Source organism: Macrotis lagotis, chromosome 1 (assembly GCF_037893015.1).
Source record: "Macrotis lagotis isolate mMagLag1 chromosome 1, bilby.v1.9.chrom.fasta, whole genome shotgun sequence".
In the NCBI taxonomy this organism is placed as follows: domain Eukaryota; kingdom Metazoa; phylum Chordata; class Mammalia; order Peramelemorphia; family Peramelidae; genus Macrotis; species Macrotis lagotis.
In genome coordinates this window covers 903,010,631-903,025,185 of record NC_133658.1, presented here as the reverse complement: position 1 = coordinate 903,025,185, position 14,555 = coordinate 903,010,631, and the positions used below count along the sequence as shown (strand labels likewise).

The 14,555-nt window shown below is 42.2% G+C and overlaps 1 protein-coding gene across 1 annotated transcript; it reads left to right on the top strand.

The window, feature by feature from the left end:
- Window positions 1-416: 416 nt before the first annotated feature.
- LOC141509519 (cytochrome P450 2B4-like) lies at window positions 417-10,806 on the top strand. The gene is made up of 9 exons (XM_074219132.1): window positions 417-628; window positions 3,719-3,881; window positions 4,111-4,260; window positions 4,633-4,793; window positions 5,126-5,302; window positions 5,710-5,851; window positions 6,294-6,481; window positions 7,981-8,122; window positions 9,430-10,806. Exons 1-9 carry the CDS (start codon window positions 455-457, stop codon window positions 9,609-9,611), a joined length of 1,479 nt encoding a protein of 492 aa, XP_074075233.1. The 5' UTR covers window positions 417-454; the 3' UTR covers window positions 9,612-10,806.
- The last annotated feature ends 3,749 nt before the right edge of the window (window positions 10,807-14,555 follow it).

The following is a 14,555-nucleotide window of genomic DNA, read 5'->3' as shown; positions in this document are numbered from 1 at the left end:
AGAGAAACAGAGAAGGGGAGGGAAGGAAAAGACAAAAAGGGGAGAGAAGGGAAAGACAAAGAGAAGTGGAGAGAAGGAAAAGAACAGAGAGAAGAGGAGAGGAGAGATGGAAAAGACAGAGAGGAGACCCGGGAGCAGTTCGTTTCCCAGAGGTGGGCAGGAGCTGAGGCCGGTGGAGTCGGGGTGGAGACCACTGCAGAGACTCCTGGAACCTATTACCTGGGGATGCCCCGCGCACCATGGACAGGGGTGGAGATGAGGTGAGGTCAGAGGTCCAGGGAGGGACCGGGATAGGTAGAAAGGTTACTTACCTGGGGAGGCGGAGCTGCTGTCACCTGGCAAGATCAGGAAAGGGGGTAAACGGGGTGGGGTGGGGACGAGCTAGGGCGGGGCCTCCCTTCTGGACTGACCTTAAAGGTTTGGCAGGGGCGCAAAGCCCGTCAGAGCTCGGGCCATGGATTCCGGGTGGTTCCTCCTTCTGGCTGCCCTCCTGGGGCTCCTGCTGCTCTTGACTCGGGGTCCCCCGGCTTCCCGGAGAGGCCGCCTCCCTCCAGGGCCGCGACCTTTGCCTTTCCTGGGGAATTTGCTGCAGATGGATCGTCACGGCCTCCTGAAATCCTTTGTGGCGGTGAGGGCGGCAGACCCGGGCGGGGGGGCGCTCCTGGGTTCCTGTGAGCACTTGGGGGGCGGCAGGGATGCTGCTGCCTCAGTTTCCCCAAGAGCTCTCCAAAATGCAAGATAAGCGCTTTGCGATCACTCAGTGGGAAGGAGCAGGGAGAGGAACTTTTAGATGCTTTCCTTGCATTCCAGGGAAATTTCCTCCTTAAGCCCCTTGACTTGGAATAAGTGCTCCGAGATGGTTCACTGGGAGGGATTTCTGGGCCTTCCGCAGCCCTTGTGGGATGCTTTTCAATTCAGTTTCCCTCCTGGCTCTCCTCTAGGAATAATTGGAAAGTGGTGGCGGGCTTGGGGGTGGGGGTGGGGGGGAGTTTAGCAGCAGTGGGAGGTAAGAATAGGGATCTTTCTGGAGGGATGAGGGGATGTAGAGTAGTTAGAGAATCGATTCACTGCTGTTTTCTTTTTTTTACCTCCTCCTTGGTGAGGGATAAACACTTTGAGATCTATCATACAGAGTGCTATGTGGGTATTGGAATTGACAATATGGAGAATATTTTTATTTGGAGGGCAGGAGAGTCCCATGGTTTCTTAAGAAACAAAAACAAAACAAAACAAAAACGCATCAATGCATCATGATCTTTCAGAGGGAGGGGAAGTCAGGATCTGGGTTTCTCTGAGCTTTTTAAAGCTGGAGGAGAGGGTATGTCCAGTACAGTCTACCTCAGTTTTCTTCTGGGGAAGGAGGAGAAAGGATAGAAATATTGTTTAGTAGACCTCCAAAAGCACCTTCCATAGGGCTGGGAGTGGAGGTCATGGGAGGATGAACACAATGACATCTGGATTCTACATTGTCCTCACTGTCCACCAGACATGGTCACTTGAGTTCTGTTCCTCCAAGATGGTTTGAAGGGAGGGGTAGGGAGGGAAGAGAAGGAAGGGAGGTTTCAGTCTCTTTATTCTTCCATTTAAATGTTTTATTGACTTATTTAATATTTATTTATTTTGTTAAATTTGAATTCCAAATTATGTCCCTCCCTCCCAATCCCACATTTGAGAAGATCAACATTATATATGTATACATGCGTATAACATACTTCCATATATCCTCAGTTCTTTCTTTGGCGGTAGATAGCTTTTTCCTTTCTAAGTCTTCACAGCTGATATGGATGATCCTATTACTCATAGCTTAGTTACTCTTTGATTAATATTGTTGTCACCATATACAAGGGTCTCTTGGTTCTGCTCATTTCCATCCTCTTGTTACATGAAAGTCTTACCATGTTTTCCTGAAACCAACTTTGCTCATCATTTCTTACAGCACACTGATATTCCCTTACAATCATGTACCACAACTTGTTTAGCTATTCCCTAATTGATCGTGATCCTCTCAATTTCAAATACTTTGTCACCAGAAAGACAGCTGCTATAAACATTTTAGAACACATAGATTCTTTTCTTTCTTCCCTGATTATCTTGGGAAGCAGAACTAATGGTATTGCTGGGTCAATGGTATATATAGTTTTATAACTCTTTGGGTACAATTCCCAAATCTCTGTCCAAAATGACTCCTACAAAGTGAATTATTATCCCAATTTTTTTTCACATCACCTCCATCATTTGTTATTTTCTTCTATCATTTAATCAAACTCCTGGATGTGAGATGGTCCTTCAGAGTTGTTTTAATTGGCATTTTTCTAATCAATAATGACAGGACATTTTTTCATAGAACTTCTTATAATTTTGATAATTTCTTCCAAAAACAGCCTGTTCATATCATTTGACTTTTAGTTGGGGGCTGACTCATATCCTTATAATTTGGCTCAATATTTGAGATATGAGGCCCTTATCTGAGAAACTAATTATAAATTGCCCCCATCCTCAATATTCTGCTTTTCTTCTAATCGTGGCCACATTTGTTTTATTTGTATGACATTTTTAATTGAATGTAATCAAAGTGATTAATTTTACATCCCACAATGCTCTATCTATTGTTTATTCATGAATTATTCTCTTATTCATAAATCTGATAGGTACATGTTTCATGCTCTTCTTATTTATTTATGATATCTCCCTTTATATCTAGGTCATATATCCATTTTGACCTTATCTTGGCTAATGGTGTCAGAAAGTAGTCTTTACCTCATTTCTTCCAGTTTTCCCAGCAATTTCCTTCAAAATAGTGAGTTCTTATACCCAAAGCTCAGATCTTTATAATTATCAAATATGATGTTACTATAGTCATTTACTAGTGTCTATGCATGCTACTCTATTCCATTGATTCAATATTTTATTTTTTTAAGTCAGTACTAGATAGTTTTGATAATTACCTCCTTAAAATAGTTTAAGATCTAGTACTCCTTCTTTTACAACTTTTTATATTAATTCCCTTGATATTTTTCACTTTTTATTCTTTCAAATGAATTTTATTTTTTTCTGGTTCAATGAAATAATTATAATTTAATGGGAATGGCACTGAATTAGTAGAATAATTTAGGTGTAATTGTCATTTTTATTATATTGACTCTACTCTCTCTCTCTCTCTCCTCTCTCTCAAATTCATTGTCACTTCCTAAAAAAGTAAAGTCAAAGTGAATGGGAACTTTGGAGTTTTGACTATTAAGAGAAGATAGGTTTCTTCCTGGGATGGATGGGAGAAAGCTACTCTTGCTCTTTGGGTTACTTCTCCAAGAAATCTGACCAGATCATCAGTAATTTACCTTAATGCCAATAAAGCACTCTTCTAGACCCTGGGGAAGGAAAGGAACTTCTCTGCCTCTGATGAATTATCAGAGTGAAATGGGATTAGGGGGTTGGTTCTAGATTCTTAGAAGCCTAGAAAATCAGAGCTAGAAGGGCCCTTTGGATGTGGATCATAAGATGTCAGAGTTGGATGAGATGCTGGAACACAGAATGTTAAAAGTTGCCAGAGATCTTAAGACATGAAGTGTCAGAGCTATGAGGGACTTTAGAACAGAGAGAGCTTAGAAGGTTAGAGCTAAAAGGGACCCTATACACCTAATTTCAATACATTCCCTTCCATATAATGGAGGAGAATGGATTGTGCCAACTGGGATCTAATGAGGTGGGGCTTTTCCCATAGCTTCGGGAAAAGTACGGGGATGTATTTACCATTTACCTGGGCTCCCGACCTGTGGTAATACTATGTGGACCTGAGGCTGTGAAGGAAGCCCTGGTGGAGAAGTCTGAGGAGTTCAGTGGCCGAGGACCCATTGCCATGGTTGATTCAGTGTTCCAAGGGCAGGGTGAGTGGGCCAAGCTATGGCCGAGGTTGGGGAACTGTGCCAAGATGGTGGTGAGGTTTGAGGAATGAGGGATTTAGACTCTGAGGATCAGAGAAAGAGACACATAGGGGATGATAAAAAGAGGGGGATCAGGGTGGACAGAGGAGACAGACTGGAGTGGGATGAAGATATGAAGAAGGAAGGATGTGAGTAGGGCACGATCACAAATTCCATACTCCTTTGCTTTCAGGGGTTATCTTTTCCAATGGTAATACCTGGAAGACCTTGCGCAGATTCTCCTTGGCCACACTTCGGGATTTTGGGATGGGAAAAAGAAGCATTGAAGAACGCATCCAAGAGGAGGCCCAGTGCGTGGTTGAGGAGCTCCTGAAATCCCAGGGTGAGAAAAAGGCTGAAACAGAGATGGAGATGAAGACAGTGAAAAAAAACACTACCAAGAGGGAGAAGTCTAGGGAGACACCCTGCAAAGATAGCCCCAAAGACAGAAATTGAGAAAAGGAACAAAGTGGAACCTGACCATCAGGGAAGCTTGACCCTGAGATGGAAAAGAGCTTCTTTTCCCTGATGCTGAGTTGGGGGGAGTGGTGGTGGTTGTTGGTACAATCTTAGAAGCCTAGTAATTATACAGAGGCAGAAGCATGGAATAAAGAAGAAACAGGAAACAGAGACAATGGACACAAGGGAATTTCCCAATGACCTCCTGAACTTCTTCTCTCCACTCCTCCACAATTTCCTCCTCTCCTTTCCCCAGGAAAACTGTTGGACCCTACTTTCCTTTTCCACTCTATAACGGCCAACATTATCTGCTCCATTGTGTTTGGTGAACGTTTCTCCTATCATGATGAACAGTTTCAGGACCTGTTGAACAAATTCAATGACACGTTTGCCCTTGCCAGCTCTTCCTGGGGTCAGGTAGGACTTGGGACCACAGTAAGGGAGTGACACTGGGAGAGAGAGAAGGGAACAAGGAGACAGGAAGAAACGCAGAAAATTTGAGAGCACTGGAAGACATTAGAGCATAGGCACACGGAGAAGAGTACAGGGACACAGGGACAGAAGGACATGGAAAGGAAGACAGGGAAATAGGTGATGGGAACACAGGAAAGAGTAGGAATGAGGAAAGGTAAGGGTGGATACAGAGGAGAGGTATTTAACAGAGTGTGGGTTGCTCAGGTTTGGATGAATCCTGAGGTCTATGGAAGTCTGGGGGCTCATCTAATTCTCTTTTCCCTTCTTTCAATTAGCTGTATGAGCTCTTTTCAGGTTTCCTGAAATTCTTTCCTGGTCCTCATTGGCGTGCCAAAAACAACCTGATATCCATCAATGCCTTCATTGCTGATAATGTGGAGAAACATAAAAAGAGCCTGGATCCCAATGCCCCCCGAGACTTCATTGATGTCTACCTGCTTCGGATGGAGAAGGTGGGCCATCCTTTTTTCCCTCCATTCCAAGTACTGACATTTTGTGTGTGTGTGTTTGTGTCTGTGTGTGTGTGTGTGTGTGTGTGTGTGTGTGTGTGTGTGTTTGTATGTATTTACAGCAAAGAGAACCAAAAGAGGTAGAAGTAGAGGGTGAGACAGACAGGTGGAAGCAGAAGAGGAAGAGAATACAAACAGAGAGACAGAAGGAGAAGGAGACAAAAAGAGAAAAAGGAGAGACTAAGATGGAGAGATTTGGAAAGGATCAATCACAGAGAGACTGAGTCTTAGTCATAGAGGTGAAGAGATAGGGAGACTCAGGAAAATGGAAGGAATACTCTGAGGATAAATTGTGATCTTCTCCTTCTCTAAATAGTTTTTGTACTTGTTTTCCTCCTTCTCTTCCCTAGGAAAAAGGAGACATTAAAACTGAGTTCCACTACAAAAACCTCATCCTCACTGTCTTGTCACTCTTTTTTGCGGGCACTGAGACTACCAGTACCACCTTGCGCTATGGCTGCCTCTTTCTCCTCAAATACCCCAGGGTGGCAGGTGGGTAAATGGGGGCAGCTCCAGGGAATGAGTCTTCTGCCCAGAGATTGGAGACAAGCAAAAGTTTATGTGAAAATGGCCATCAGGTGGAGGGAGGAACCCTATCCTAATTAACAACAAGAAAACAGGCTAGAGAGAAGTTTTCTTCAGTTTCAGTTCCTAAGCTCCTGTCTTTGGCAAAAGATTCTGAGAAATGCCTTAAGGGGTGAGGGATATATGGCTACTTTCCCTGACAGTGTCCTGTACTATGGATAATTTTCAAGAGCTCAAACTCCCCCCACAGAAAGTTATTACCCAAGAATTCCTCAGTTATTCTGTTTCCATCTAAATGGATAAATTCAATCAGTTATGTGAAATATGTATATAAATACACATATTTTTCAGTTTCCCAGCTGGGTCCCTTCTTATGGATTGGGTTTATATTTCCCTTCTTCTGCTTCAGAGAAAGTTCAGGAAGAGATTGACCAGGTGATTGGGAGGGACCGTGCTCCAGAGCTCAAAGATCGAGCCAAAATGCCCTACACTGATGCTGTCATTCATGAGACCCAGAGATTCAGTGACCTCATTCCCATGAGTGTGCCCCATTCTGTGACCAAGGACACTATCTTCAGGGGCTACCTCATTCCCAAGGTGAGAACCTTCTCAAGATGATGATGATGATGATGTTCTTCTTCCTCCCTTCTTCTTCTGCCTCCTCCTCCTTTCTTCTTCTTCTTCTTCTTCTTCTTCTTCTTCTTCTTCCTCCTCCTTCTTCCTCCTTCTTCCTTCTTTTTTCTCCTCCTCCTCCTCCTCCTCCTTCTCCTCCTCCTCCTCCTCCTCCTCTTCCTTCTTCTTTTCACTCCTAACTCATGTAATGGAACTCAGGATCCCATGGAACTCATCATTAGAGGACTTCAACCCCAATTGAGTAGACCTGCCAGATCCAATGGAACATAGAATGTCAAACCTGGAAGGACAGGAAAAACATGGAAAAGAGAACATTAGAGTTCTAGGGACTCTGAGGACCTTAGAACAGACACTGCCAACAAAGAAAGAGAATACTAGGATGTGGAGGATTCTTAAGTTCTTAAGATTTCCAGAATTATAATATTGAAAGTTGAAAACCAACATTCTAAGAACTCATAAAGAAGAAAAGCTAGAATGTCAATACTGATGGGGGCCCTGGAGCTTTCTCCCAAGGCTTTTATAGGGAAGAAATTGAAGTCTGGAGAAAAGATTACAATAAAAATGTAATCATGTTATTTATTTTAGTTTTTTTTCAAAGGCAAATGGGGTTAAGTGGCTTGCCCAAGGCCACACGGCTAGGTAATTATTAAGTGTCTGAGGTCGGATTTGAACTCAGGTACTCCTGACTCCAAGACCCGTGCTTTATCCACTACGCCACCTAGCTGTCCCTTAATGTAATCATTTTAAAGGAGGTTCTCGCATTGGTCTACTATGTACAGAATACATATGGCTATATATTATACATACATACACACATGCATCTATGCTCACATACACACAGACATATGATACATACACAGACATATATATATATATATATATATGCTTACACACCCACACATACATATACACACATATAGACTTACAAACACATTTAGAATTATATATATAAAATATCTTCTATATACACATATAAAAACCACATGTCACTGAAAGTGGCAGAGCCAGAACTGAGGTCTTAAACAAAGACTACTAGAAGGTTAGCTAGTACAGGATTGGGGCACAGATCCTGTCTCTCCATGCCTCAGTTTCCTCATCTGTTGGATTAGATAAACTCTATGCTTGTGACTTCATAATCCCAGACTCCAGCCTTTGTGGATCAGTGGAAATTGATGGGGAGTCTTCTTGACCCTGCCTCATTCTCCAAGGGCCCAAACTCTGCTGTGCCTTGGGCTTATTCTGGTACCTACTGTTACTTGTGGCTTGGCCAAGCATCTCTGCAAATCTCAACCCTCATGTGTCCTTGGCTCTAGGCCAAGGTATATCTGCCTTGTCTTGGTATGGCTTTGCTTGCCCAGGTTATGCCCTGGCTCTGGAGGGTCCTGATGGTTTGGCCTTGGGTGTTGGGAAAGGTTTAGTGGATCTTTTTATCTGCTTTTGGTGACACTCCCCTCTCGTGGCAGGACACTGAGGTCTACCCTCTTCTGAGCACAGTCCTGAATGATCCCAAGCACTTCGACAAACCCACTGCCTTTGACCCCAACCATTTCTTGGATGCTCAGGGATCTCTGAAGAAGAACGAGGCCTTTATTCCCTTTTCTTCAGGTAGGTATTATCCCCAAGGCCCATAGAAACTCTCCCTGGGGCACCCTGCCCTCAAGGGCCACTTAAAGACAACCAGCCCTGGGTTTTCTCTGGCTATAGTCTTTTATTTCAGACTTCTCTGGAAGGTGAGTGGCCATTGGGAAACTTGGGGGATGTTGGATAAACTGGAACCCTGGGGTCAGTAGATTCCTTGCCATACAAACTGTGCCTCTTTTTATATTTATATAAAATCTAATAGATAATTATATATATATAATATTGTATCATATATACTATAAAAAAGCAGAATTGCAGTAACTCCCCCACCCCCCCAAAAATGGTGTGCAATGTCAGACATCTCTACTCCAAATGTTCACATGGACTGTTCTGGCCTGACCTATAAAGGGTAGAGCCTTCCAAATGCTTATTGGTCTTCTCAGTCACAGTCAGACATACTGTATCTTGACCTCAAAACAGTGATGTCTTTTTAATACTCTTTAAGTGTGAAGGAGAACAATTAAACCAAACCTTTATTCAGGTAGCCAAAGGCAGAATTTTGCAGAGGAAACAATATCTCTCTGTTGATCTTCACCTAAATGCCACCCTGCTTTTCCACTTTATTTCCTGAATATTCTCACATGAATTGATCTTCTTAATATGTAATGCCTCTCTGCTGCCTCTTCTGTTACTTTGGAATATGATATATCCACCCTTTTAATATCACATTTTTGGTCATCCATTTCATCTCTCCAAGTCTTAGTGTATCCATGAGATCAAATTTTGTCCCCTTGCATTGGAATCTCTGGCTCCCTCTGTCCCCCAAAATAACCCTGGACAAGACATTTCCTTTCTCTTAGTCTCAAATTCTTCATGTGTAAATGACAGACTTGAATCAAATGATCTCTATGGTCCCTTTCCATATGGAAAACTGTGATGCTAAATCACTTCATCTCCCTGGGTCTCAGGCAGTTGAGGTTCCTTCTAGCTTTTACCCTCTGATCCTGTGGGGATTGGGAGAAAACATTAGGCTACTGCTCTTACCTGGAGGTCAAGAAGGGAGTAATTTGTATACTTCTAAGATGTTCCCCTTGGCATTGGCCTCTGTGACATTTGAGAAATGAAGTCCCCTTGGCAATGGCCTCCATGACACTTGGAATGTGGGGTTCCTTTGACAATGGACTCTATGAGACTTGGGAATGGGATCCCCTTGGTAATGATCTCCATGTCACTTGGGAGGTGGGGTCCTCTTGGCAATGGCTGCCATGACACTTGGAATGTGGGGGTCCCTTTGGCAATGAAGTCTGTGACCCTCCTCTCTTAACCCTTAGGGAAGCGAGTCTGCCTGGGTGAGGGCATTGCCCGAATGGAGCTTTTCCTCTTCTTCACCACCATCCTTCAGAACTTCTCACTGAGCTCCTCTATGTCTCCTGCTGACATTGACCTCACTCCTAGGGAGAGTGGAGTTGGTAAACTGCCTCCCATCTATCAGCTTCGATTCCAGCCTCGCTGATGCGAGACAAGGTCAAGCCCCAGAGAAGCAGTCACTGGGCCAACCTCCCTGTTGTCATCAAACATATTCTTCCAGAGGACAACCAGACTGAACAGAGACTGGAGGGGATGCAGCACTGTTTACCCTGAGATGAGTGGAAACATGATCAGAGAGGGGATAGAAGTAGCTTCAGCTTTCTCATTGATAAAATGAGAGGGTTGCCTCTGAGGTCCCTTCCAATCTCGATCAATAATGATTCTATATTTTCAGAAAGTGATCCAAATTACTTTTGTCCCAAATGTCCTTCTTATAGTCTAACCTTCTTCTTTCATGCTGTGGATTCACCCTATCTTATAACAGGGATTCAGAACCATCCTTGGTGCTCTTGTGTCTCAACTGAGTGTTTATGAACCTCTGTCCTAGGAGAGGGGATCAAATCATATGATGACAAAGCATCATTGGAGGCAAGAAGACCTGGTTTCAGTTCCTTCCTATGACCCTGACTTACTGAATCTTGCATCCAGATATTATCATTTCCACTAATCTCACAGGGATGATTACATATGAAAAGCAGCATGATTTTTTAAAAAATTAATTATTTTCAGGGGCAGCTAGGTGGTGCAGTGGATAGAGCACCGGCCTTGGAATCAGGAGTACTTGAGTTCAAATTCGGCCTCAGACACTTAATAATCACCTAGCTGTGTGGCCTTGGGCAAGCCGCTTGACCCCATTGCCTTGCAAAAAAACTAAAAAAAAATTTTCTAAATACATGCAAAGTTAGTTTTTAGTATTCATTTCTTGGTAAGAGTTTTGAGTTCCACATTTTTCTCCCTCCCTTCCTTCCCCCTCCTTTTCCCTTGATAGCAAGTAACATGATTTTTCTTTTAATGGGAGTCTTGATTTTGTGGCTGTAGGGAACACTTGATATAGTCCTCAAGACCATCTGCTCACAGTAAATGGTCTTGGGGAGTTGCAGGAGCAACCTTAGCTGCAGTGACTTGTCTAGGGGGACAGGGTAGTCAGAGATGGACCTTGTATGCTGGTCTTCTGGTCTCTCAGGCCAGCTCTGTATCCATTTTGTTAATCAGGCTCTCGGAGTGCTAGGTAAACATCAGATCCCAGATATTCTGAGTCAGAAGGGACCTTGGAAGGTAGAATGGTGAAGAGTTTTCTATTCATTGGGGTGGGGGTCCCTTCAGAAATGAACTAATCCAATCTACTCACTTGACTTTGATTCACTTCTTAATTTTAGGGAGTGATTATTAAGCACTTTCTGTATGCATAGCAATATGCTAGGAACTGGCATACAAAGATGGGCATTCTTTTCCATATTATGCTCTCCAAATAAAATATTTAAAATGTAATTGATGCCTTTGGTTTTCTATCCCAGTAGTTTCTGAATATCGTCCCTTTTCCCATGCTTCCCTGGGTCTTTCCTTATGACAAAGGAAAACAGTTAAGTAAAATCAAGACACCAGGATCATGTCTGTGACACTTCAAACCAAGGACTCTCTGATCCTCCAAGGAAAGGAGAGTGGTGCATGTCTTTGACTCCTCTCAAGGAAGTGATGTGGGACAGTGGAAAAAACCTTGACTTTGGTGTCAGCAGACCTGGATTTGACCTGTGGATGAACCACTTCAACTCTACACTATCCCCTGCCCTTGAATCTCTCACCACCCCCATCCTATTGTTGAGCAAGTCTTGACAAGCCTTAGACTTAGATTATACAATCTGCTGCCTTCTGTCCTATTCATGTGCTTCTTCACAGAGCCAAAGAAAATCATAAAATCCTGACACGGAGTTCACTACAAATTTATATTACATAATCTGAACTGAGAGCTTACTGTGGCAAAACCAGTTATACTTCCCTATGAATTTGCTCTCCAACTCACCATAGTGACTACTCCAAGCCTTTTTTTCCTTTATCACATTTCCCATGGCATTTCTTTCCCTCTCTGATATGAGGACTTTACCTCATATAACTTCTTAAAAAATTTGAAGTTTTTCTTGGAGAACTCCTTTCCTCTTTCTTGTCTCATTACTTAGATGTTTCCCCCATTATCTTCTTCTTCACCCTTGTGTCACAGAAAGGAATGACCCTGCTCTTTTCCAAATCACCTTCCCCTACATACACTTTTCATCCCATTCCATCCCATATTCTCCAACAGATTGCTTCTTCTATCATCACATTTTCTTTCCAGTTTCCTGTATCTTTCCATATGTCTCCTGCTTTCTTGCTATCTACAAACATTCTCATCTTTCCTCCATTCTTTAAAAAATTTCTCACTTCTTCTGACTATCTTTACTACTTAATGATTCTATATCTGTTCTCTCTTTCCTGACCAAACTCCAGAAAATCATCTCCATTAGGGCCTTCCATTTCCTTTCCATTCCTTTCACTGAATTCTTAAGTCTCTGTAATCTGGTGCTCAACCTCAACCTTCAGCTGAAACTATTATTTCCATTCTCATTTCCCTAAGCCCTCTCCTCTTTCCAATCACTATCTTCTCAGTCCTCTAGTTCACAACCTGGGTATACTCGTTGACTCCAATATTTCTAACCTATCCCTTTTATCTAATCTCCTGTTAGGTCGTTTTCATTATATCTTACATATAAGTCCCCCTTTCTCCATTCACACCACCACCTCCTTGGTGAAAGCTACTTATCTTCTCATACCTGGACTGTAATTACCTTCCATTTGATTGCTTTACCTCAAGCCTTCCCATGGAAGAAACAACAGACCTGCTTCTGGGACAATTCTAAGGATTTGTTTTGAACACATCCACATACATTCTATTCCACATTGGTCAACCATGTCATAGAGAAAACCCTTCCCTACTGACTCTGAAGCTATGTTAGCTTTCAGAACTGCTGGCTTAGCACTGGTCCTATCTTTTGCTTCATTCACATCTGAGGGAGAGAGATGACTCCCTCACTGCTAGTCAGTGAGAATACCTGAGAGAGTAGAGAAAAATCTCTAAATGTATCATTAGGAATGTGCCCATGTGCTTGGACTTCTATTCTAGGGTTGGACGGTGGAATCTCCAATCTGGGTCATAATTGGGATTCATGAGGATGAGGAATTCTAGAAATCCTAGCTGAGTATTGTAGCCATTCCAGCACTGACAACCTAAGGGGCACGGAGCAATTATCTGAAGTGCCCTTTGGGACTGCAGTTGAAACTCAGCAGAATCCGGTAAGGTTTCCTCTTTGGTAGTCCTTTCTCTCTCCTAGATAATATGGTATAATTGGGATTTTATTCTGAGGTATTGGGGGAATTGTTTGTCATTTTCCAGGCATATGTTTAAAATAAACATACCGTTTTAAAGCTATATGATATAAAGTGGATAAATAGAACCAGGGTGCAAGTCAGTGATGCCTTAAAATAGAGGGAATACATTTAGTTGGTTGGTTGGTTCTTATCTTTTGCTATCAAAGAAGACCAAAATGACATCACTATGTTTGAGACAAATTACAGTGTGTCCAATTATGACTGATTAGATCAGTTTGAGCTCAGAATGTTCTACCACAGGTCAGGCACAAATAGTCCATGTGAACACTTGGGATAGGTACTCTAAACTTACCTATCTCATATCTCCTTTGAGTTCCTTCAGTTCTGTCTGGGTCATAGAGTACAGCCCTGAGGGTGTACACCATGCTGGGTGATCCTCTGTGCAGGGGACTTTTCTGACCCTCTTGTGAGCCTTTGCCCAGTGTGGGTTCTCCACAAAATACAATTAAGAGAGCTTGAGCTGATGGTAGAGAAAAGATAGAATTCCAAAATCTTTGATGCTTGAGAATTCTGGTGTGGGGATTAGGGAAGAGAGAAAACAGGTCTTGCCCTGAGAGTGGGGGAAAAAAAGATCAAATAATAGATTCATATTTAGGAGATATCTTGAATGTCATCACTCCAAAGACCTTATTTTATAGTTGAGGAAACCAAGGTCTAAGTAAGGTTAAGTGGCTAGTCCAGAGTTAAAAAAAAGGATGATAATAACTTAGATAAAATCTCAGGTTCTCAGATGACAATATTATCCTTTCTATCACTTTACCAATCACCTTATCTTACAGGTAAGGTAAATAAATGAAAGGTTAAAAAAACTTGCTTAAAGTCACTGAGAAGCTCAGGGCCTGTAACAAAATATGTGGAGACAGGTTCATGGGGAAAAAGGTAAGTAAAGAAGGAAGAGTATAATCAAGTTAATAGGACATTAAGTCACAGGAGAAGGAAGAAGGGGGCAGACAATGATCTTTTTTTTGAGATTTCCTTCAAGATGGCTGCTGAAGCACATTTCAACTTTGAGATGTTATGATTCTGTGGTTCTTTGTTTTGATTCAGAATGCTATTTTAGTGGCATTGAACATTTTTGTATAGGCAAGGTGGCTAAGCCCCAGCCAATACTTCGATTTAATAGGAAGTATGCTTTGTTCAGAGTCAAGTCTGGTTGGCACTGAATTCTTATAATGGGTCAGGAAATTGGAGGTATTGACTAGGGCAAAGAAAGGAGTATAGATCTTACCAGAAAATGGTAAAAGGATTTTAGAAAGAAAGAGAGTAAATTCTCAAAGTCCAGAACAGAAACAACTTGCTCCAAGTGAATTTCATCCTTCCCAGGGAGGAATATAGGAAATTGTTTTGGTGGACAATAAACTCCCTCCTGGCTTTTTAAAACCCTTAATAATCTGTCTCAAGGATGATGACATATTTATTACTTTATTTTATATTAGAACAAAACTTTGTTGTTGTTCCCCCATGGATTCCCACTCTTGCTTCTGAATTACATATCTTTCATGATGGATTTTCAATCTTCACTTCTGCTCTTGGAATATCTATCTCTATTGATGCCTTGTATGTCTTCATAATGATTTTTTTGAAACCTTTGTCTTCCCTCTCCTATTATTAGTACTCCTCATCCCTTCACATTTTGATATCTACAGGTCCAATAAAATCACCCCCATACTCT